Source organism: Atractosteus spatula, chromosome 5 (assembly GCF_055471065.1).
Source record: "Atractosteus spatula isolate fAtrSpa1 chromosome 5, fAtrSpa1.hap1, whole genome shotgun sequence".
In the NCBI taxonomy this organism is placed as follows: domain Eukaryota; kingdom Metazoa; phylum Chordata; class Actinopteri; order Semionotiformes; family Lepisosteidae; genus Atractosteus; species Atractosteus spatula.
Window position 1 is genome coordinate 38,108,133 of NC_142710.1, and position 25,737 is coordinate 38,133,869.

The following is a 25,737-nucleotide window of genomic DNA, read 5'->3' on the forward strand; positions in this document are numbered from 1 at the left end:
AAACTTGGACACATTACTCTGACCGGAATTCTGCCCGTTGTTTAAAATCTGGTTCCACCCTGGAGCAGATATGGTATTTCAATTTGCCACTAAATCTATATAAAAATTGCTAAAACGTAGGCCACAATAACCACTGTTCATTCTTTAACCGACACAGCTTAGCTTAAACTATGCAATGACAAAATACTGATATTAGCATTTTCTTGCAAAAAAACATATTATTCACTGTTGCTCAATAAGTGGGAGCATACAGGCAAAGGCATTTTGGAGCAGCAGCACGTGCTCTCCAAATTTTGGTTAAGAAAGTCTTTAGTTTCACTCGACTGATTATAGTTTTATTATTTTTTTACTGATTCAATTGTAATGTTACACACCAGGTATATAACTGTTTGAAGTTAAATTGATAAATGCACACAAAATTCACTGAAACATTTTCATTACAGTATATTTAAACTGTCTGAAAATAGAGAAAAGGCCTTTTCATTTCTTGTGGATGACAAACAGCACTTTAGTGAAGTAAAAGGTACATCAGCATTAATTTCTCAATTTAATTTCTTTAGCTCTCCAGGCACAGGGATTGATTGAAGACACATGGCTTAGTAATGTAACCACAAAGGACACTAACCATATTTACACATTAGAAGACTGGACTGCTTTGTGTCCACAGTGTGACAGACTGGACAGCCCTTTGAAAATCTCCCAAGTAGTTCATAATTATAATTTCAGCATATTTTTTAGAAAAAACATCCTTCAGCAGTTTTCTAACTTGTTCAGTTTTTAGGAACCCAAAATGTATACAATCATATAACATAGAACCCAATCATAGAACCCATTTTACCTCCAACAGTGTCACTCACTAATATATTAATAATTATAATATTATATTAAACTTCTCTCACAATGATAACACCTAACAATCTCTAACAATGATAACAATGATAATGATAAGTTATTTAGTCAGCTTTGTTGAAGTCTACAGAGTTGTAGAAATAAGAATTCTCACTCATTAAATTACAATGTTTTAATGTTCATTGAGATTAAATGAGTGAATTCTGAAAACATGGCTGGACAGTATTTAAAGAATATTGCATACAGCTAATGAAGATTGAAGCTTTATCTGTATTTTAATTCATAGCCTGCTGAAGTGATGCAAAAGCTGAAATACAAAAGGACCCACGACCCTTTGCGTTTAGATGCATTTAATTTTTAAAGCAAGGAAGCTATACAGAGTGCCACCTTTGTTTTACATTCCTTCATGTGCAGGTACCAAATGCAGTTAAGTTGCTTTACATGAACATTTTATTTAAAAATATATTTTTCAGAAAGCAATAGAAGCTTTTGTTAAAAGAGGATAAAGGTTAGAGAAGGATTTAAACTATCAGCACTGCACAGTCAGCGTTCTATTTGACACAAAGTACAACTTCAAGGAAAAAAAAACTTTGGGGGAAAAAAAGAGAACTCAACAAATTAGATGTATTTTTCAAAGGCAATTGATTTTTTTAGTTCTAAATTTCTATACAAACCAATGCATCTATTGCATATTTCATATAGTGCATCAGGGGAATAACTATGTCAAGGCACAATGGCACACTCTTGTTGTTTCTTCATAACACTTAACTTTTAATTAACTGCAAAAAATGGCAATATTAAGAGTAAATTCTCCTAGTCACACCTGCTCCCAATGTGGATTTTCTTTGGAAAACAGCTTTTTTTATATATATTTCTGTCAAGGTTTCACTATCTATGTGCCTGGCTTACTTGTGAACAGACTTTGGAGGTACAAGTTCATCTACGAGGTGAATTGAAATGTGTTACTCCCATGATGTACTATCACAAGCAAATGCATCTGTATAGGACAAACTGGCTTTTAAAGGCTGGATTTTTTACCACTATTGATATCTGAAAATGGGAAACCTTACGATGTGTTAACTACAAACACAGAAGTTCTATGGTCGAATGAAATGTCTAATGGCATCTATGTCTCATTGTCATCAATATAGAAACAAGAATTAAGCTTCCATGACTATCATAATAGCTTGATCTTGACTTGTGTGAGGCATGACTAGCCCTATAATACCACTTTCAACTTAATGTGTTCTAAAACATATTGCTTGTCATGTACTGTGTTGTACATGTTGCATAGAATCGTCAGACCATGCACTTGAAGGATTTGTGGACGAACTGAAGAATTTTTAAAAGCATGCTTTTCTTTTTAGACATTTCTTTTCTACTGTGTAAAATAACCATTAGATTAGCAGTCCTGATTTTCTGGTATGCGGTGACTGAAGTGCTAGATTTCAGACTGAGCAAATGTTTTGCAGTACACCCAATGGAAACACTGGGGTATTCTTACAGTGTCTGTTAACGCAAAACACCCCTCAGGATTAGGGCAAAGTTTCTGTTGTATGCAAGGGACACCACAGAACGTTGTGTTACCACATCTATGAATGAAATAGCCAAAATGCAACAGAATATTTATTTGCATAAGTACCATTGTAGTTGAGTTCTCCTTTCATTCAAGACCATGTCCCTATGTTTACAGAGTTAAAAATGGCAATTGTTCCTTAAAATACTGTTTTATTTTGTGAATTTACATAGCAATACATCTAAAAAATGCAACTCCATTAGATAACCATTTATATAGCTTCCACAGGTCACAGAAAGGCTTGGCTCATTCTCAAGTGCCAAAGTAAATTCAAACAAATAGAATGAAAAAAGAGGCATCAGTAAAACAAGGTGCACAAGTCTGGAAAAAAAAAAGCAATGCACACCCATTCAGCAACAATGTATGCCTGTGAATGGTTATTAGAAGCATAATGCTCAGAAAACTATTTCAAAAAATATACTGTAAAATAGTTATGGAAAACGTTAAAATTACATTTGAACACAAAAAATAAAAGTAAGCACATGGACAGTAAAGTTAAAACAAGATGTTACCAAAGGGTGTTTTTCCAGTATTAGTTCATTTCAAGAAACGCGCACCCCTTTCTCGAACTTTCATGTTTGCTCTTTCCAAACCTGGGCCAACACTAAGCCACATGCTATATACAAAGTTTAAAGGTTCCTCTCCTCTCTTGCCAAAGGAAATAATTCACATTGCTAGCTGGGATATTAGCATCTCTCATTTGACAGATGTCTATCCATTCTGTGTTCTCTTTATGGATTTTATTTTGAAGACATGATCCAAATCATCATGAGAAAATTAAAAACAAAAGCTGCTCTACAATTAAAAGCAAACAGTACTGTACAACCCAGGGCACGCTTATTTCACTTGACGTTATCTACCAACACATTTACATAGGAGTAGAGGGGGGGTGGGATGGGGAAGCCAGAGGAACATCATAATAAAACTACCTGGAGATGAAGATGTAAGAGGGCATGCAGATAACCTCTCAGTAACTCATGAAAACACACAGTTGTTTTACTGCTTAATGCCTGGGCGCTTTGGGGGTAGGTATGGTGTGGGTGACCTGTAAAGACAATGATTTTTCATTCTCCCTCACCACCGCCAGTGCAGAAATGGCTCCCAAGGATAAAAAAAAGCTGCCTAGTCTTGAAATGTAATGGATAAAGAGGAAACGGAAGGGCAGGAATCACTTGCAGTGGAGCTTGGCATAAGGAAGGGGGAATCGTCAAGTGGTACTGGGAGGACTCCAAGACGAGCCCCACGCCACGCCTGCAGAGACAGGCAAGTCTGTGGAGTCACACTTACAGCTGCAAATAAGGCTTCCAACACAGCTGCTTCAGGGGGGGAGGGTGGGGGGGGTTTTGGATCACAGCCGGCGTGCCCTGGGGGCTCAGGCTAGGCTCCTTGTGGTTTTCTACAGCATCAGGGAGGCAAGATGGGAGAAGTTAAAAAGCCGCTCACAAATCATCACCTTTTACAGCTGAGGGAATATGTTCCCAGTGTCTACATGCAATTTCAGACTCTAGGACTTAATCTTAATGGACTTAAAGATGTCCACTCCTATTTAGTTTTACATACGGAAACATTTTCTTGTCCGATTCAAATTGGGTTGAATGAGAACTTCCAACACAAGCCCCATCTAGCTGCCAACAAGGCTTTCAACACTAAAATGACAGCTGGTTTTAGAGGGGAAAATGATGTTTAACTGTTCCTCCCCAAATCTTAACCTCTCACTTAATGATTCTGGTAATACCCTTTCATTTTAAAATACGATCACCAACTGCTACCTTTGTTAGCCCTGTCCGGAATTTAGAATGGTAGGTTGAGAACTGCATGGGGACCAAGCTAAGAACCGATCTTACAGTATCCCTTCTCTGCCAGCTCATTTTCTGAGATGTGTTTTTATTACAACCATCTTTAAGTGGGATTATTTTTCAAAATTACAAAGCACTGTCCAACATAACTGACTTTCAAAAACCTAAAGCATATACCTTGCAGAATCTGTTCTCTAACTCGCCCTACCACAGTCTTTCATTTTAAATCTAATTCTCCTTCATTTTGGTAAGATTTCTGAACACCTGTGTGTATGATTTATTATATACCATTAGAAAAGTGCAGTGAAGTAAAATAAAAATATATAATTAAAAAAATCTATCTATAACCACAAAATCCAGTTTTTATATATATAATCTATACTTTTTTTTAGTAATCTCAGCTACACTGCCTGCAACAATGCTAAATTTAAGAACCCAGGCGTTACTAGGTTTTCAGCTCAATACAATTAAGTAAGTATAAAACCGATTGGATTAATACCAGATTTTAATTGAATAAAAAAAAAGTTTATTCAGTGAGATGATCCTTTTCTCCATTTTTTAAATGTAAATGCAAGTAAATCTAAAAGAGAAAAATAATGACTTTTCCGAGATTATGATTCACTAAAACGTGAGCTTCTTTTCTTTTGGCAAAAACAAAAAAGGAAACTAAACGGAACAAATGTGTGCTTTGAAGAAAAGCTCCAAATAAAACACTACACAGGTTTTTCCAACAATTTCTGAGTCAGTGCAGAATTAATAGCTTCTCTGAAAATAAAAAGTACAGGCATGCAAATAGAAGGTCCACCTGTACAGACCCATGTAAATATAGACCCATTAATCTTCTATGTGTATCAGAAACCCTGTAATTACTGATGATCTGTTAGTTTCCAGTGTGGCAGTCACTTATCCTGTATGGAATTTCTAGTGTGGTTATCCATGCTTCCAGGAACCAGCAGACTGAAAACATTACCAAATCTTCCAAATAGTGGCAACATACAAACAAGACCTTTGTTTCATAACCAAAGGTGGGTGACACTGACAGCCACTGCTGAACTGGGTGGAGTCAAGGAAGAACAGAGGAACTCTGCCACTTTGTATTTTGTATCACCCACCCAACGTTAACAGTAATACAGAAGTAATAAAAAAAATCATATTTCATCATATCATATCAGCCCTTGGCAAAAGAGACTGGAATTAGGAGGAGCCAGATATCCAGGACTTATTTCCACTCCAGTTTGGCTCACATTAGAAATCCAATCTTTAAATTTCACCCCGACCCCCATTGCACCCTTGAGATCTGTTACCTCAGTTTCTAGTTTTCTTTTCACTGTGTTTTAAATTGTGCAGTGTCATTTTTTTAACCAGAAAAAATATATCGTTAGAAAAAAAATCCAAATAAAAAAACAAACCAACAAAACGAAAGGACTCGATTCGCTTCTTTCTTAGGCCTCCGCTTTCTCCTTCTTTTTGTTTTTCTTGAGGAAGGAAGGCGTGCGGAACTTCTTCTTCTTCTTGTTGGGGGATTTGGAGGGCGAGCTCTCGGGGGACAGGGCCTCCTCGATCTTCTCCCCCGGCTTGGTGATCTCCACGCTCTCCACGGTGCTGGTGGTCAGCTGGCTGACCCTCTTGGCCAAGTCCTCCTCCACCTCGTGCAGGTCGTCCTTCCCATTGACGATCACAGCCGGCGTGCCCTGGGGGCTCAGGCCTGGCCCCTTGTGGTTTTCTACAGCATCGGGGAGACAAGACGGGAGAAGGTAAAAAGCCACTCGCAGGTCATCACCTTTCACAGCCGAGGGAAAATGTTCCCAGTCTCTAGATGCAATTTCATAGTCGTTTCTAAGGATATGGCCAAATCAAATGTCCACTGCTACTTAGTTTTACATACGGAAACATTTTCTTGTCTGATTCAAATTGGGTTGAATGAGATAACTTACTTGAATATACAGCATCTGTAAGAGTCTTGAAGAGTATATTCACAGTGATTATGTGCCCTTTATAAATTTTATAATTATTCAAAAAAACTGACAAGTCCGCTTATGAACGTATGGATTGAAGGCCAAGAAGGAGTATATATCTGTTTTACAATGTTGTCATGTTTATAGCAACAGGGATAATGCTTGCGTCTCAATCTCACAAGTTGTCTTGTGAGAAAGTGGTTCTGCTTTAATAGTAATTGAGTGAGATGAATATCCACTGAACTAAAGAAAGACCATCAAGACCTTAAGACATTTATTGGACATTCAAATAATAAATTGACTGGAAATTCCAATGATAAACTACTGCTTATATCACTGTTGTGCTCTTAAACAGCCTGATAAAATAGTACTTAAAAATGTAATTTATGACAGAGATAATACTTTGAATTATGCTGGGATTTTGTCATTTCAATGCCACTTCAAAAAAACCAAAACAATGAGAAACATTGTTCAAAATACACCCAAAGGTGGGTTCAAACAGTGAGTTATGTCCCACAGATAACAACAGATTTCTTATATTATAGTTTTTCAAGCTCTGTATAAAGTATGAGAACAATGCAGGAGGACATGGGCTGTCTTATCAAATACTTATTCAGGAATCAGAACAAACTAATTTGAAAAGTACCCAGTGCTTGACTATAGGTAACATTCACTGGTATGCAGCAAAGGACTGGGAGATAAATGAAACAAATCAGATACAAGGAGAGCTTGATATATCAGGTCAACGTTCCAGGCTATATATCTATTCTTGAATTATCCACTATTTAAAAGTGACATAACTCTCTCCCATACGATTTAAGATTCAGAAATGTGCAACTGGCAAAAACCATACACTTATACGTTGCATATTTAAACAATATTTAAAGCAGGCATGTGAAAGGTTTTGGTTTTATTGCGCACTGTGTACTGTAACATGTTAGTGGTACAATTAAGAACTGAGGCATGCAGAATGTTTATAATGTTAGTTCGCCCATTTAAATGACTGAATAGTAAGAATGTGTAATGTGAAGCAATGAACAAATATAATTGGGCCCGCTGACAACTTGTTCCCAAAGAACAGCGATAGCAGACTACATACCAGTGAACATTAACGCTACTGGTGCATTGTTTGCATTTAAAACTTCCATTGATTGCTTTCCATAGTGGAGTCACTTGAATAGGTTAAATATGCACACCCTGTATTTTAAAGATGCATCTATACTACACTTTGGATTTCTCTAGAGTGCTGTACTTTTTTATAATGGAGTCTGGAAGGGTAACAAGGTTAACATCACGAACAGGATCTCTTCTACTGCACTAATGAAAAGAATGCAATAAATATTTCAGCTGGTCATAAAAAGTTCCCCTTTCCCTGTCATGCCCGATACCTTCTTTAGCCGGAGTGATTTGCGGAGACTGAGTTTGTGACTGAGACTGAGACAGAGTGGAACCATCGTCAGATGTTAATTCTTGCTCAGCATCTGAAAGGGGAGAGTTTAGTGTTCAAACATATTAGAAGCCATGCACAGCCATCAGGTCTTTAGTTAATACAGTAGTCAGGGAAATTAGTTGGCATGGTTTTTCTGCTTATCTGCATTGTCACTCTTAAGGCACAAACCCACACAAAACATATCAATGTGATGCAAAAGGTTGCGAATGGGAGTGTGCACATTTTATCACCATTTTGATCATCATCTTGTTAATAAGTTCTTCCTAATGGTGAAAATGCAATTACAAAAGATTCTTCCAAACAAGTCACGGTTCATTTCACATCATCTGTCCATGCACAATCTGATGTTTTTTATGTGTTATTGGTGTGCTTCAATTTAACATTAGTAGGTTAAATCAAATGTTATACATTAAAATCATGCTTTAAAGTTGTCTTAATAACCAGTACAAAGTATAAATTGGGGACCATGATTGTGAGGGAAAGACCACAATTAGATGGACACAAAGCAGTTGTAATATGGTTAAAAGTGATCAATTGTAAAAAAAAGAAGGGTTCTCCAATACCTTTTTTTAAACTGAAGAGATCAACAAAACCGAAAGATGGAGGTAATTAAATGGAGAGCAAATGGATGGATTTTGTACAGAGCTAACATTAGTAATTTGTCTGGTCCCCTCAGAGCTCCATCCTTTGAACTGATGCTTTCTGGTCATGTGCTTCTCATGGTTATATTACACGTAGGAGCAATGCAGACAGCAAAGCAGCCCCTAACCAGATTTGTGCTGTCATGTACTGACGGCCTACTCAAGGTACTTTAAAACTGATTTGAATTGGCTTGGATATCACATTGCTTAGATATGAGCATTTCAACTAAACTCTGATGTATTCAAAAAGGAATAAGAACTTCTTGGTTGACCAGGACTGAGGCTCCAGGGTGCAGTATTTCTCAATGTACTGGATGCCTCACCCTCGATACCCAGCTGCCGGCGCTCCACGGTTTTTTTGTACTCCTCCAGCTCCTTCTCCGTAAGCTGGCTGAAGGGATTGGGAGGGAGAGGTTCCATCTGCTCATCATCGGGGATCACGAAGGGCTGTGGAGAGGCTGACGGCATTAGCAAGAATAGTGTGTCTGGTGGCGGCTGTCGTCTGGCAACCACACACCCCTGTGCTTCATGTAACACACTTCAACAGGAATAGACTTGAAACATGCAAAACACACTGGATTTCCCCCAGTTTCCTGAATACACCATGGGGAATGCCATGACTCTGACCGGCAGAAACAGCAGGGAAGAAGATGTATCAGAGTTTGTATTACAGTGACCTGCCTTTAAATTTACACGACCAAACTGCCAAACCTAGACTTCTGTTTGAAGTAATGTGTTCAAATTACTAACTAAAACAGGGGTCAACTAGGGGATCTCATTTAGGGAGCTGCATGACTGGAAAAGACACAAAGAGACAGCAATAAAGATATTGATGTACCAATTGGATAACTGATGTCTATGTACCACAGCAGCAACACAAAATACAGAGGAACACTAGCTGCAGCTGTGTCATATATTCTTAGCTCATTTGATAAGTTTCTGCTGTTTTTTAAAAACTATCACAATAAAATAGATGTTTTTGAGGTAGATGCATTAAAAGCTAAGTAAAACAACTCCTTCCGTAATAACTATAGTGTTTTCATCTTTTCTGTGCTGTTTCTACCCTAAGGGTTTTACGGCGTAATTCAAATGGTTAACTTTTACACTGCAACACATCAAAAACTCTCTATGTCATGCAACTTTTAGTGGGACACAAAAACAAACACCAATATCTACATAAAAAGGGACATTCCAGACACTTGCATTCAGGAACACAGATACTGTACAATTACCTTTACGTAGACCTGACCATAAAGGAAGAGAACATAAAACCACATGATCAAAATGTCAGATCACAACAGGGAAAGAGCTACATTTACACCACCGCTACCATCAACTTTTAATTCATTTCTTTCCTTTTAATTCAGATGACCTCCTAGCTTGTGTCCCTCGTGTGCATTGCGATATTGAAAAACAGAAAGAACTAACAGTGGTTTGGCTGTGTTGAACCTTCTTCAAGTACAAATGCCAGAAGAACTCTCAACAGCCACAACTTTCTTTCTAGTTTTCAGCATGAAATTATCCTTTAGTTGTTCTTTGCAGCCAACGCGAGTTGACGAAGTCAGTAGTTCATTTTGTCACCTCCTCATCCATTTTAAAATCCCCTATTTTTACATTTTTACTTTTCTGGTTATTATTTTATAATATAATTATAATTTTTAATATTATTTATTATTTATTATCTCCTATGACACTCAAAGGACTGCTGCTCTCCAGGACTGGGAAAGCAGATGTCTGACCTACAGGCAGAGTTCCAGCTAATCTCCCATCAGAAACCTGTAGAGTATCGAACATTCCATCCATCCATATTCTCACTGCTTTATCCCATACAAGGACAAGGGCTAGCCAGAGCCTATCCCGAGAAACAATGGGCACAAAGCGGGGTACACCCCGGACGGGGCGCCAGTCCATCGCAGGGCACACATGAACATGCAGACTCACACCAGGGCCAGTTTTCCAAGAAGCCAATTAACCTACCAATATGTCTTTGCATGTTGGGAGAAAACCAGAGCATCCGAAAGAAACCCATAGGAACACCCGGCGAACATAAAAAATTTATGCAGACAGCACCCCAGGCCTGGAACAGAACCAAGGGCCTAGTGCTGAGAGGCAGCACCGCTGACCACTGCGCCACCGTGCCACCCTTTATTCAGTGTGTACACCTGAAATACAACTTGTTATTGGAATTGGATTGAATGTGAAGACAGCAACAGAAGACATTTCTCCCAAGTTTTTTTTCTTAAAAGTTGGAAAAGTCTACCCTCTCAGTTGGCTTAATGGCGAAAATGCATGTTTCAGAGCAAAGAATATGTGAAAAGGCAGTTGCCGTTTTTTTTCCCCATGGTGTGGATTCCCTCAGTGACCAAAAGAGAAACGGAACTGGCAGAAGCAGTGCTAATCAATCACTGGAAGCACTTCTGCATGGCGACATGAGTGGCGAGTGATGACCGCTGTCGTCAACCCCTCATGACAAACATCAATATCTACACAGCACATAGGGACACTGAACCAGTGACATCGAGACTGCACAGCGCAACCTGGCTGGGCCATTTAGGACTGGGCTCACCTCCTCCACAACACCCCAAAGAAACATTTCAGTGTAATGGCAATCATGAACTCCAGCTTTATAAACACTGGAAATACACTCTACTTACTGGACCTGGCTTCTTATCCACCACAATGCCGGCCAACAGCTGAGACTGGGGTCCTGCTGTCATGAGATCATATCTGTTCTGCTCCCTGATCTACAGAAACCAGAGACAAAGATTTCAAATGAATGAGTGCAACACAGTTAATAACGGCCTTTAAAATTGTTTTGTTGGACTGAAGCATAATGATCAATGTACATACATCAAGGCCATCAGCACTTCCAAGCGTGTATTTTTCTGATAACATGAGGTTAATTACACAAGAACAAACAGACACACTTTATGCCTTCCGTTTGAACCTGCTAATCTCAGGATTACTTGACCTCAAACTACATGTAAAAATACTTCAATAATATAGAGTACTAGAAAAATAAATGTTCTAGTACTAATGATATGCATTATAAATGAACAGCCTTTGAGTAAAATACTACTTAATAAAATATTATACTGATACACTACTGGGTAGGAGAATATTGTCAGGTAACTCATTAGAAAAAGTGCCCAAAGGTCTCCATTAGTACAGGCACAGAATAACACTGAAGAGTTGAAAATGTGGTACAGTATGTACCACTATGGCTCCTGGGAAGAAATCTCTCAAGAGCATAGAAATGAAACAGCTTCTGTAGAACACAATACTGTTTAAAGTATTACTTTTGACAAAAAGTTAAGAGTTTTTTGTTTTCCCAGTAATGCAGTATTTAAGATTTTGAGGGAGATTTATGAAAATAGTATTGTAGAGGAGGTGGAAGAAGTAAATTCAAACTCCCCAAATCTGATGTCATCTGTCTCAGAGCAAATTCTCTGCATTGCAGGTGTTTATAAGCAGATATATGTACACCAGACAGCATAACTCTGTTTTCATGTACAACGACTTTATTGCTTATATTTTAAAAGAAGTTGGGTCCCTTTCAATAAACTGTACTTTATAAAAACACAAAGATCAACATTAAATTCAAGAACACAAGCACTGGAACTGGTAGAAAATGAATAATTAACTCACAAAGACAAATCAAACCAACAGACTGCACAAAGACTGAGGATAAGGATAAACCCAAGCCACCAAGCTAGGGCAGCTAATTGTCAAATTCTGATCATTAGAGCGATCAATATTCTCTTTTTGGAAAGTGAATTCAATACCACTTCCTGGTACATTCAATAAAGGAAGTCAATTTTCAGCACTCACTACCACAGCGTAGCATTTGGGCCTGTCCATGTGAGCAGTGTCCTAACAAAGGGAGAAAGCATTCTCTCTCACCTTGTTTCTCTTGGCCAGAACCTCGCTGGGGTTTGTGTTCATCGGAACAAACTGATTGGGGTCCTCAATCTTGATGGGGGTTCCACTGCTGTTAGCAGAGTCTTCTGCCTTCATCCACTATCAAACAAAATGAAAAAAATGAGTAATTCCTGTAGTCACTAATTGTAGTAAGATATTTTATATAGTAAGAGTAAGTAGGTAAGTCTCACTAATCTCTAATTACAGAATCAGTTAAAAGTAAAAACAAATAACGATTACAAACGGCTGGCAAAAATTGTGCATTTGAGGCCTCTTTATTGGAGGTTCACTGTGCCACATGCACATTTAATACAGTAAAGCTTTATAATAATGGGGACTTTTTGAATAGCTGGGGAGCAGATAGTGGATTTTACCTTGACAGTGTAAAATCTCCTGTCAGAAACTGGCTTATGTTTATAAGAAAAATGTTTATGGAAAAAAGGAGGGTAACGAGAACAGATCTGCCTTCTGTATATGGTATACCTGAACAATACAGTTACTATCTGCAAGGAGCTAATTTCGGAAACTGAAGAAGGCGTGATGGGACACCAGTTTAAAAGGTAACAACTACATCTTCACTATCAATTTAACACACTGGGAATGAAGAAGTCATAAAATTGTTATACATTATAGTAGTCAACTGTTTTAGATGTCAAATGCTTCAGAGGGGATGACGTAAATAAGAAGGCCAATAATATTTTTTTATTATGTGGTTCCTGGAACTACCTCCAGATGGCAGTCAAGCGTAACAGGTTCCTTAAGAGCCTACAAGGCAGCTGTAAATCAGAGCCTTTTGCTTATCAAAGCAGACACCAGAAATGACATTTATCTCCTGTGTTGACAGTTTAAAACTCAAGTCAAACAAACTACAATCATCCAGAATCATTCACAGTTTACTCATTTAAAAAAATGAACATACAAATGTAAAGATGAGATTAATGATGACAACTATTTCAAGTTTATTAGTACAACTGTAGCAAACCTACAAAAAATAAATGAAACAAAACTGGGTTTCAGGGTAGCTACATGGTTATTAAATTGATAACTACAGTGATGTGAAAGAGAAAATACAGCCCCTTACGATTCAATGGTTTTACACATCAAGATATACAGTATCTGACCTTCACCTAGTCCTCACCAAGTCCTAACAGTAGATAAATCTAACCTCCTGTGACAGATACACACCAATTTTGCTTTGTCAGTATTTTTTAAACAAAAAGTCATTTTGTACACACTGAGTAGTCTTGTGTAAAAAAGTAAGTGCACCCCGTGATTCAGTAACGTGTGGAACACCTTTAGCAGCAATAACTTGAAGCAATTGTTTTCTTTTAAAAGTTTATCAGTCTCTCACGTCAACTGGGATAATTCCTGGCCCACTCCTCCGCACAAAACTGGTTCAACTCGGTGAGGTTTGAGGGCATTCGTTCATGCACAGCTCTCTTTAGGCCCTGCCGCAGCATCTCAATGGGGTTGAGGTCTGGACTTTGACTTGGCCATCCCACAATCCTGATTCTTTTCTTTTTCAGCCATTCAGCCACAGATTTACTGATGTGTGTTGGATCATTGTCCTGATGCATGATCTGCTTTCAGCCAAGCTTTTAGCTGCTGGACTCCACTGTGATCTCATCTGTCAAGAGGATATCGTTCCAGAAGCCTCGTGGTTCATTTGGATGCTCTTTTGCAAACCTAAGCCGTGCGGCAATGTTCTTTTTTTTGATAGGAGATTTCTCCCGTCTACCTTTCCACAAAAGCCTTTCTTGTTCAGTCTTTTCCTCATGGTAGAAGCATGAAGTCTAACTTTTATACTGTATTACAGGTATTTACAGGCCTGTAGATCTCTGGACGTACAGTGCCATGAAAAAGTATTTGCCCCCTTCTTGATTTCCTCTATTATTGCATATTTGTCACCCTGGATGTTTTCAGACCTTTAGACAAAATCTAATATTAGATAAAGGGAAACCGAGTGAAGAAATAACACTTTTTTATTATAATTTCATTTATTTAATAAACAAAGATATCCGACACCCATATCCCCTGTGTGAAAAAGTACACTTAATAACTGGTTGCGCCACCTTTAGCTGCAATGACAGCAACCAAATGCTCCCTATAATTCTGTCACATTGCTGTGGAGGAATTTTAGCCCACTCTTCCTCACAGAACTGCTTTAATTCAGAAACACTGGTAGGCTTTCGAGCATGAACTGCCTCTTTCAGGTCCTGCCACAGCATCTCTATTTAGTTTAGGTCTGGACTTTGACTAGGCCACTCCAAAACTTTAATTTTGCTTCATTTCAGCCATTCTGATGTGGACTTGCTTTTGTGTTTTGGATTACTGTCTTGCTGCATGACCCAACTACGCCTCAGCTTCAGCTCAAGGACAGATGACCGGACATTCTCCTTAAAAAGTTTCTGATACAGAGCAGAATTCATGGTTCCTTTAATTATGGCAAGTCACCCAGGTCCTGAGGCAGCAAAGCATTCCCACACCATCACACTACCACCACCATGTTTGGCTGTTGGTATGATGTTCTTACTGTGGAATGCTGTGTTTGCTTTACGCCAGACATAATGGGACCCATGTCATCCAAAAAGTTACACTTTTGACTCACCTGTCCATAGAATATTCCCCCAAAAGGCTTGGGGATCATCCAGGTGCTTTTTGGCAAATGAGAGACGAGCATTTATATTCTTCTTGGTTAGCAGTGGTTTCTGCCTTGCTATTCTCCATGAAGCCCATTTTTGCCCAGTCTCTTTCTGATTTTGGAGTAATGAAAACTGACCTTAGCTGAGGCAAGAGAAGCCTGCAGTTCTTTGGATGTTTTTTAGGATCCTTTGTGACTTCCTGGATGATTTTACACTGCGCCCTTGGAGAAATTTTGGCAGGTCGGCCACTCCTGGGAAGATTCACTACTGTTCCAAGTGTTCTCCTTTTGGAGATTATGGCTCTCACTGTGGTCCAGTGGAGTCCCAGAGCCTTAGAAATGGCTTGTAATCTTTCCATATTGATAGATATCAACAACCTTTTTTCTGATCTCTTCAGGAATTTGCTTTGATCGTGGCACAATTTGCTTGTTGAATCTTTGTGCTGGCAAGTTGACTCTGATGGTAAGGGTCAAAATAAGTGAGGTAAATATTGAGCAGGTCTGGCTGTAATCACGCCTGGCTGTGTTCAATCAGCTGACTCTAAATTATCCCTTTAATTGGGTTGATTTCCTTTTTCACACAGTGTCAGTTAGTGTTGGATAACTTTGTTCATTAAATAAATGAAATAAGTAAAAATTAAAAGTGTTCTTTGTTCCCTCAGTTCCCTTTATAATATTCTAATATTAGATTTTGGTTGAAGACCTGAAAACATTCAGTGTCAAAAATATGCAATAATAGAGGAAATTAGGAAAGGGGCAAATACTTTTTCACTGTAGCTTTGCAATCTCTAGGAGCGTCATATGGTCTGATCTTGTGGTGAATTTGCTGGTACGCCCACTCTTGGTTAGATTGGCAGCCAAATTTGAATTTCTCAATTTGTAAATCATCTTTCTCACTGTGGAATGATAGCCTTTTTATTGTTTGGAAATGAATTTATAACTGATGATCAGCAATGATTCTTTCTCTGAGACCGTCTTTTGACCTAGGCATAAAGTGTCACCACAAACCTGAATACCCCAGACCAGACAGACAGTTTCTGATTTTATATACAGGTGGAAGCACTTCCTGATAATCAACTAATCATGTGTACACGTTTAACAGCACCCGATTCTAATTACATTCTTAAAATATGTGGAAGAAGTAAAAGTGTACTTTTTACAGAAGGCTTCTGAATGTCAGCCGATTTTTGTTTTTAATAAATAATAAAGTAAAAATTGTGTTATTTGTCACAAGAGGTTAGATTTATCTACTGTTGGGACTTGGTGAGGTCTAGGTGAAGGTCAGAAATGTCTTAATATGTACAACAACAGAATCTTAAGAATCTTAAGAATACTTTCTTTTTCACATCACTGTAGGTCTGACAAACAAGCTAGACAGCAACAGCATTTTTGGAGGGGGAGGGAAAAGGAATGCCAACAGGAATATCAAAACTAAAAAAATCAAACAAATCATTTTGGTTACTTTCCAAACAGAGAGGCAAATTTTCAGGATAATTTAGAAACTACAATTGTTTGTTAACTCCTTAAAGGGCAAGTTTCACACCAGTAACCCCCTGCAGAACAAGCTGTTGAGCTGGGGTGAGCTCGCAATGCCCTCAGGATATCAGCACAGCTGGATTTTCAGGGTAGCCGCATCAATATTTTCCATCAAAATTCTCATGACTAGGTCTGCAGAAGTGTACCACAATAGGAAACGATGTGAGCAACTCACAGTCGTCTTGGTCCTGGGACTGCTCTCTCCGTTCTGCGACGCCTCTGGTACGTTCACCTTCATGTAGGTGTTGGGCGAGTTCAGCCACCTGGTCTTCTCGCGCTGCTGTCGCTGGGCCAGGTATTTGAAAGGGGAGCGCAGCATGGCGTCGTCGTCGTCAAACATGAAGGCCGTGACCGTGGCGGGGATCTCCACTTCACTCTTGTGTCGGGGTTTCTCTCTGATTATCGGGTGCCTGTAGGCATAGCCCGTCCTGTAGCCCTGGCAACCGTGGGGAAAAGGCAAGGTGTTGAAAAACGGTGTTGTTATTTCTGGTTCATTTGGTGTTGGGAGCTACTTCCTTGAGGTGTACTGAAAATATAAAGCTTTGTTAGCAGACACAACAGAACAGAAAACATTTTAAGAGCATGGAGTTGAGCATGACATAAAAGAAACAATTTCATTATTATTGTCACTTAGAAAAGCTTTAGTAGAAAACAATATTTCCTAATATCACTGTAACAAAAATATTATTGCTTATTTAGCATTATTATAACAACATTTTTTATTTAATAATATTTAATAATATTAGTCAAAGTAAGATTACTGTTTATCTATATTGATAAAAAAAAACAGCACCAAAGACAGAGAATATAGGTTTGAACAAGAGCCAGGTTTTATGAATGATCCTCCATCATCCAGGTGGATGCTGCATATTGGTGGTGGTGGAGGGGAGTCCCCATTAAACACTTTGAGTAGAGTGTCCAGAAAAGCACTTTATAAGTGTAAGCAATTATTAATTATTATAATAATAATATGGGCTTATGGGATTCTGAATCAGCAAATAGGAGAGACATGAGTGTCTTGTCCTCGATAAACATATTATTGAGAAGCATACAGGGATATTGTGTGATTTCTGAGAGTAGAAAATTCACCGAAATTGTTGTTGTTTATGTAGAATACATAGCTCCGTAAAACCCATTAAGTAAATTTAACATTTAATTTGAGCTCATATTCACAAAGGTTTACGTTTTGGCACAAATCATACATTAATAAAGTGAAGCCAGAGGAAAGCATTACAAAGATATTCTCATTGTTCATGAAGATTTGATATTCTCTTACACATTACATATTAAACATGAGCTTTGGTTTTGAACACAAAACCAAAAACAAAACTTTTAACCAAAAGCAGACTCAAGTGGCATTACCACACATTCATGATATATATAAATATCTGAGTAGTGGTGTATAACAAAACTCATTAGGTTTAGAGTGACTGGAAATGTAAAAAAAAATGTAAAAGATATGCAGACTTCCAGTACATCTGAATCCACTCAGTATTCACTTCACTTGCATATGAATGTAGGCTGTATTACAGTAAATGTGCAGTAATGGCAGAAACTCCGTAATCTGAGGATGAACACCTGCTTTTCTCAGTGGCTCTGACCAAAGCCTTAACAACAATTCTCAAGACAGTTTTCCAAATAAACTTCTTTCAGTCTGAAAGAGTGAATGCAATTTCCAGATCCTAAAGTTATTTCACTCAGGCCTTCTCAGGAAACTGAATGATGTGTCGGTTGTGGGATTTGGCAAAGCATGCTATATAGTTAATTCAGGCATTTGATAAAGTAATATGAATATATTCAGTAATATGAGTACCATTATTCCATTAATGTATAAAGCCTAAGAAGCTTTCATGTTTTGTTGACAAAGACCACTACTAAAGAATACATACATCAATCTTGGCAGTCCTTACAACACCTGAATAAGAAATAATTTTAAGAGTGTTATACCAAGAGTATCCCACTGGAATATTATGCTTTTAATCCCACTATTTTGTTCCTGTCTAGGAAACCTAAGGAAGACCGCTTGGAAGCAGATTTTGCTCCTGCTGTAGTAGCCTTGCCTCAGCCTGGAACAGATTTAGTTTTCTAACTGCTCAATCAGGAATAAAAATAAATCCTGAAAAAAATACCTCCATAAATTCTCTTTTTGTCAAACACATTATATGGTGGAATGGTCTAAAAATCCTTTAAATTTTTTCCTGTTACACAAATGAAATAGTAGGTTCCATTATTAACAATTCCACCCTTTCTAAAGTAGCAAAGGAATAATGAAGCTTAGTAAAGGAAGTGAAAAAATCCTCATCTTGGTAAAGAATTGAACTGGTTAATAAGGTGGGATAAGCGATAAAGACTTCACATTTTCAGATCCTTGTTACTGTTGAAACTGAACTTTCTTTCCTTCACTGTGCAATCATTCCAGTATTCTCAGAGACTCAAGACTCCACGCCTGTCTCAGGCAGGTGTTAAAAACAAAGATGTCCCATACCTACGGTATTGATTTCACAGGTTTTTTTTTGCACAAATTATATACACAAATTGCATATGAATTCCCACAACAAAACACTGTCTTGATCGCTTCCTGAGAATTTTACAATAATAAAAAACATGAAACGCATATGGCATTCATGGACCGCACTGTGCACTAAATAGCGGCCTGCAGGAGGCCTGTGTTTTACAGGCTAAAAATAGATAAGACACCTGTACCACTAACTAAACACATGCTATTACTTCTCCAGTCTGTTGGAGCTGATTAAACAGTTGCTGTCAAACGCAAAACTGTGGCAAGTCGAAATCAACAGAAAAGAAGCAAAAAAAAAAATCACAACCGCAGATTCAATTCCCTACAAGACGTCTTAAATGAAAGCCAACTGGTTAGCCAGAAAACTCTGAATGCCGAGACGAACACCAGAGTATCAAGAAACTGCACTGAAGGCCAGAAAGGCACCAGATGTAGAGCCAATAATAGTACCCTGACCTCTAGTGAAGAGCAGATGATATAACTTAGTTATATAACCTAGAAAGAGGCTGAGGCCTCACACAGTGGTGTCAACCAATCCACCCTACACTGCAGGCCAAGATGCTTGGGCTTTCAAATGTTTGTTCTCCGCTGACAAAAGTGTCTGCCTGCAGCCCTGTGTAAAAGCTTCTACCAACAGGCTTAAACACACAAACTCAACCATGCGCACCAGCTGGCTAGCCTGAAAATGTAAAAGTTGCCCCAGTGTAGTAAATAAATGCTAAATTAAGTGTGACACATATTGCTTGAGAGCAGTAATCAACACTGCTCACTCCATGTAATCTTTTAACTTTTTAGCTCCACGAGGTGCCTTTACTAGCTGGCAGAAGGGGAATTCTTGGAAATAGGAACATGGCTTGAGGAAGATGGTGCCTGTCCTAGTCCAAATCTGTAACCACCACCAGTCAGGACACGAATGCTTGCCTGCAAACACACAGACTTTTCTCCATCGGTTCCGAAAATCAATTTGTCTGACAAGAGCATGTTCTTAATCATTCCACAAGTGTGCCAAACAGTGCCCCGTATAAAATGAATGCTCAAACTGGGGGGGCGGGGGGCAGACTAGCTCTGTTGGTAGAGCATGTGACACATAATCTCAAGGTAGTGGGTTTGTGTCCCACGTCAGGGCCAGGTCCTCCAAGTTGGAGGCTGGGCACAAGACTAACAACCCTGTCCTGTAAAAGAAAATGTTACAGAAACAACAACAGGATGTTGCTGCCCCTACATGTCGGAAGTAGGGGCAGGATAATGTACATAACTTGCAAACATCCATCCATCAGTTTGCAGGGGTACCGATTCAGGCTTTTCAGGTTTCATTTCCTGTAGCTCCTGGTACATTAAGATCAACGATTGAGTTACTTACAAGATTGTCCAACATCCTCATGAGGGACTCAAACTCCAGTTCACCCAATTTCCATTTAATCTGAGAACCGATGTTCACACCGGCCACCGCCACCCCTTGTGTCACGGGCTTGTACTTCTCCAGGTCAAGCACTATAAGGTTGTCTACTCCGCCTGCACATGACAGCGCATTTACCTAAAAAACACCCAAAAAGAAAGACCTGACGGCATTGAATATCATCTCGACCTTGGGTCAATTTGCCATGGTGAAACAACACTGTTAAGTTTATTTTTAGAAATGAAATAGGCTTTGAGTGGATTATTGTTTTTTTCCTTCTCCTGGCACAGATTCAAACATAGATTGTTTTATGCTTATTAAATGACTGCACCCACTTGTTGCCCATTCCCTCCGTATTCACAAGCAAAACAATTATATTCACTCAAATCCCAGATGTATGGAGCTCTGACTCGCAGCAAAGCAAATTATTAAAAGTGATTTATGATTTCCCACCAAAACACTGTTATGAAAACAAGTGGCGTTGCATGCAAGGCCTCTGGTGAGAAGATTTATTTTTAATGTGCAACGGCTTCAAAAAGAGCACCTCAAACATTACCAAATGTGTTGGACTATGGCTAAGATTAAATCAAGATTTTGCCTCACCCGCACACTACAAACTACAAAGTCAGACTTTGTGGATTGCTTTTGTTTAGAACTAGCCACCAAATACTTGGTTGGCAATTTAGGACTGATGGCTATACACCCAAACTAAATGAAATATCAGAAAAAAAAACAACATTTGAAAACAAACAAAAAAACCCATCTGTATTGTTCAGTAAGGACTGAAGTGAAAACCCAAACATGCTGACCCAGATGGAACCACTGAGGAAGACTAACAACATCCAGACATTTTCACCTTCCGTCCTTCATTGCAAACCCCCCCAAGCTATGTACTTGACAAAGAACTACCCTGGGTGAAAAAATAACGTGCTGGTACAAAGTGTTCTGACCTGTGCCATCGGGAATGTTATTCTAGACTTTCAAGTCTTTGGTTACAATTTGTTTAAACAGATGCTTAGCAGATCACTGTTCGAATTCTGGTGGGACATGGTTTGAAGTACAAACTTGACAGGAAACACTTTTGAAATCTTTTCAAAGATCAAACAGTTATTTTTTAACAGCGGATATTTTGCTCATGTGTTCTTAATGAATTAACTTTTGCTAAATTGTACTTTTAAGTCTAATATTTGCCACTGCAAATTAAAAAGACCCTTTCTGTAACAACACATCTGACCTCATGGTTTGAAATATATAGCCAACTCCTTCTGCACTTTTTTTATACAGAATATTAAAAAAAACAATGTGCGATATTTGATCAATTCTGCATAAGAACCTTTTATATATAAATGATGGGTGAAAAGTAGGATTGTGGTCAGTGCTGCAATTTCTATCTGGATAACCTTATGTGTGGAGACTGCATGTTCCTTTTTGTATGAGTGGGTACACTCCAAGGGCACTGTTTTTTCCTCCCCAGTCCAAGGACCTGCTGTTCACTTAAGACATACAGTACAGCCCCCTTCTCCTATGTGTGTGCAAGTGTGTCCTGAGATGGACTGGCCCGCCGGATTACGGTTTGTCATTGTGATCCACTGACAAGGAAGTGCAAATATCAAATTCCACTGGTCTCCAAGCCACTTCAGTATCAAATACTTCAAACAACTTCAGGTCTGTCGCAACAAGCTGAAATCTTACCTGGATTTCGCATGCCAGCTGGGCACAGTAAATGTAATGAAAGGCTTCTTCTATCGTTTCCCCAAGAGCCACAACACCATGGTTTCTCAGGACTAGAACCTAGAAAATCGATTTTCAAGAACACAAGAGTCTTATATAGTATATATGACAATGAAGTCTTCATGCCTCCTTTATTAAACTTAACTGAATAATCTGAAAAATTGAAAGGGAAGTGCTTCCGTCTTTGGTTAATGGCTTGTGCCAAACAAAGACGAATCAACATTCTTTTTTTAAACCCACCATGGAATTGGCCAAGACATTGGCCATATCTGTAATATGGAGTAATGGACAAAAAAAGGCTCCCTTTTGCCCATATTCAAAATGTTCTTATTTCAATTTTCTTTGAATAACAAAATATATACTACTGGAAATGGTCTCCAAAATAATTTGAAATAGTACATCACAATTTCTCAGACATTTACAATACTGTCTTCCAGATTAGGCTTAGAATCACTGTGACCATGTACTGAATTAGACTAGTTATTGAAAATGGACAGACAACAAAAAAGATGTGTTAACGCAATGTGATGAACCAGACACTGCTACTTAAAAAAAAAGGAATGAATGCTACCTTGGTTGATGGACCAAGGGCTTTCTGGAGCTCAATCCTTTCTTCCTGATCATCAAGAGACCCCTGGTAATTGTAATAGGCAATATCTCCGAGAATCAGGGCCTCTTGAGAGATGGGGAGAATTCCACATTTCATAGAGGAGACCTGCATTTTTGGATACAGAGAGAGGTGTTATATGTCCAGGCATACTGAGAGATAGTGGGGCTTCTGAAAGCAGAAGAATCTAGGCATGGGAATTGCGGTTTGTTTAGTTTACAGCACAAGGGGAATTATAAGACACTTAGATGGTTATACTATAAGATACCGATCATCTACTGGATTTGGTATTAGTTTTCAGGTCTGTTACCATAAAAATATGCATTGAATTTAAGTTCTATAACTACATTTCCACTTTAAAAAATTGTTTCAAAAAGCTGAAAAATCAGATGCAAGAACGCTTACAATATAACTGAGAACACTTGAACATGGCATTTTTTTTAGATTCCTGAGCGTAGTATAGCTAGTCCTGAAATGATATAAGAGCACAGCTTATTTTTTTTCCCCTACTGCTAGCCATTTACAATGTCAAGGCGTTCTGTGAAGCTGCCTTAACAAACCCTTCTCTTCCTGAAACAGACATGGCTGTCCGGTTCAGTGTTGAGTACAGTGGAGACTCACGGCAGCAGCTGCAGGTGTGTGGATGTGAATAATACATCTGGCGTCCGGCCGCATGGAGTAGATAGCTGCATGTGGACTAAAGCCAGCATGGTCGATGCTCAGGTTGGTGGTGCCCTGGTCTACAACCTCCCCGATGATGTTCACTTTCACCTGGAGATGAAGCAAGGACACATGTGGCAATGGTCTCTGCACAGTAAGAAAACAAACTGTGAACCTTTTCAAACAGAATTAACAGTGAAAACATCAGGCAAATTCCTTCTAGCACAGATGTATTTTAATAGAATGTGCCAACACTGTGAGCACAATTAAACAGTGTATTGCAAATACATGGAATAAATGATCAAATTATATTGTGGAGATGGATATGCATACTGTAAGCCTTCCAAAATTAAGCTAGATGCTGTGATAAGTTACAAAGTGTAATAAAAATGGCAAGCTCCCATGTGCTGTGCTGGACATACAATGTTAAAGGTCTGTGCAAAGTCAAATGTTGAAGTTAATCTACTTGCCCCGGAAGAGATCTTCAAAACAGAGTGTCAATTATTCTTGACTAGCTATTATTGTACTTTAAGAACAAACTCTTTTTATTAATACCTGTCACATTCAACCACAAAACCTAAAATGTTATACATTTTAGATATTACTAAAACCAGGATTTCATAATTTAATAGTGTAGAATGAAAAAAATACTTGGGGAAAAAGGAAAGTATAATTTAATCAAAGCTTTTGTCCAGCAGACATAACCGCCTTTTATTTACGATCTAATTGCCCTTGACTTCCTAGTGATTCTTGTGTAACTCCATCCATCTCACCAGGGGGTGTTGTTATTGGGGCTGGGCTGTGTCACCCATCAATATAGAAACCAATGCTTGTCTGACACTTGATACAAAACATCCCAAACCATAGTAAAGCAAAGCAAATGTATGGTACAGTATAAGCATGATGAAACCAGGGAGGTGGGACAGCAAACATACCAAGTTCCAACAATAACCTTTCTTAAGGATTTAACCAAACACACAGGGATACTGCTGTGTGCATTTTAACACTGCGCCAGACTCTCAGCACAGAACATGACATGAATGGAAATGGTTTCTTTATATGATGCCCACTTTCACCTGGAGACGAGGCAAGGACAAATGTAGCAATAGATAGCAGCTGGCAAATTATTTTTCAATGATGACAGCAACGGTATCATTAATATCTTTATGGCAGAAGGTGTCTTTAAAAAGGGGTGCACTTTTTTAATCTTCCTGGTGATTTACATCCTAAGGGGCTCCTGGACTGATTTCCCCAGTTCCTTTAGCTCCTAAAGCTTTAACATAGCACACACACTATTAGAAGCTACTAGACACTAATGCCAATGTTAATAAATACTGGCTCAAAAAGCCACTAAATCACAACCTGTGTTTCTTTTAGTTATGGTCAACTGTCTAACACAGAAATGGTCGCCATGTTTTTATGACTGTTACACCGTCAACACAGCTGGTATTGATTACTGCACAATCTACTCCAAACCACTCCAATGAAGTAATTTCCTAATGTAGGGTTTTATAATGACAGGTTACAACAAACTCTGCAGGCTAGCTAAATATACTAGAAGTACGAAGGAAAGCTAAAATGAAACCTGAGAAACGACTATTTTTATTTTTTTGGGAGGGGAGTGAAAAGGAACTCTGACAATTTGTCTGACATATGAAAGCCATTCTACATTGATCTTCATGTGGAATGTCTTCAGCTCTGGGGCCTCGTGCTTCAACTTTCTTTTTTCAGAAGAAATTTAAGGGCTAGTTTTAAAAGTAACTGAAACTAAAAAAGAAGCAAGATCCCGAGAAAGGCGTATTCTGCCTGCCCAAAGGTTCAAATATTACAAATTGTCCTTAGTGTGAATCAAGAATGACTTCGATTCTGCTACAAGTGGTTATTCCTACAGGTAAAAGAAGATTAAGGGTAGTGTAGCATAATAGGTAAGTGGTGTGAGTTCATATTCTCTCTACAGACACTTGGTGTAGCTTGAGCAAGTTGCTTTACCCCAGCTCCTCCAGCTCACACCCAGCTGTATAAATGGGGACCAGTGTTTGCTGGGAATAGGCTCAGGGATGAACCAAGGTCCCATCCAGGCATGTGCTCTCTATTTGCTTAGCGCCATAGTAACCAGGATAAATTCTGGATCAATGGACTGTTGTGGCTCAAATAGGTGTTTACCCAGGAATTCAAACACTATGTGGCTGACTGTCAAGAGATTCTTTTAACAAAAAAATGAAAATGTTTTAGAGGAACAATCCAGAATAATGGAAAACTGCACCAAATCATACCACAACATTAGGATGCAATACAATTATTTGTATGAACAGGAACACGAAATGGAATTGAAATTAAATCCTAATAATAATAAATTCCTGGTCTCTTTTCCTTGTAGTCAAATTTTCTTCACTATATCACTCCAGTTTATCAACACAATTAAACTATTGGTTCCCCACTATGGTAGGAAAAGATAGGAGA

General features: G+C 38.6%; 1 protein-coding gene across 6 annotated transcripts in view; it reads right to left on the reverse strand.

Moving 5' to 3' along the window:
* Positions 1-1,182: 1,182 nt before the first annotated feature.
* add3a (adducin 3 (gamma) a) overlaps positions 1,183-25,737 on the reverse strand; it is a 122,745-nt gene continuing 98,190 nt past the window's right edge. For 3 of the 6 annotated variants that reach the window (XM_088917752.1, XM_088917751.1, XM_088917749.1), the window contains exons 6-15: positions 23,239-23,388; positions 22,582-22,725; positions 21,972-22,070; positions 20,244-20,417; positions 16,541-16,801; positions 12,171-12,287; positions 10,922-11,011; positions 8,591-8,714; positions 7,565-7,657; positions 1,183-5,944 (exon numbers count right to left, since the gene is read on the reverse strand). In XM_088917752.1, coding sequence (XP_088773878.1) covers positions 5,664-5,944; positions 7,565-7,657; positions 8,591-8,714; positions 10,922-11,011; positions 12,171-12,287; positions 16,541-16,801; positions 20,244-20,417; positions 21,972-22,070; positions 22,582-22,725; positions 23,239-23,388 — 1,533 coding nt within the window. In that variant the 3' untranslated portion in view covers positions 1,183-5,663. The remainder of the gene's footprint in view (positions 5,945-7,564; positions 7,658-8,590; positions 8,715-10,921; positions 11,012-12,170; positions 12,288-16,540; positions 16,802-20,243; positions 20,418-21,971; positions 22,071-22,581; positions 22,726-23,238; positions 23,389-25,737) is intronic. The other 3 variants (XM_088917755.1, XM_088917753.1, XM_088917754.1) reach the window with 1 other exon arrangement.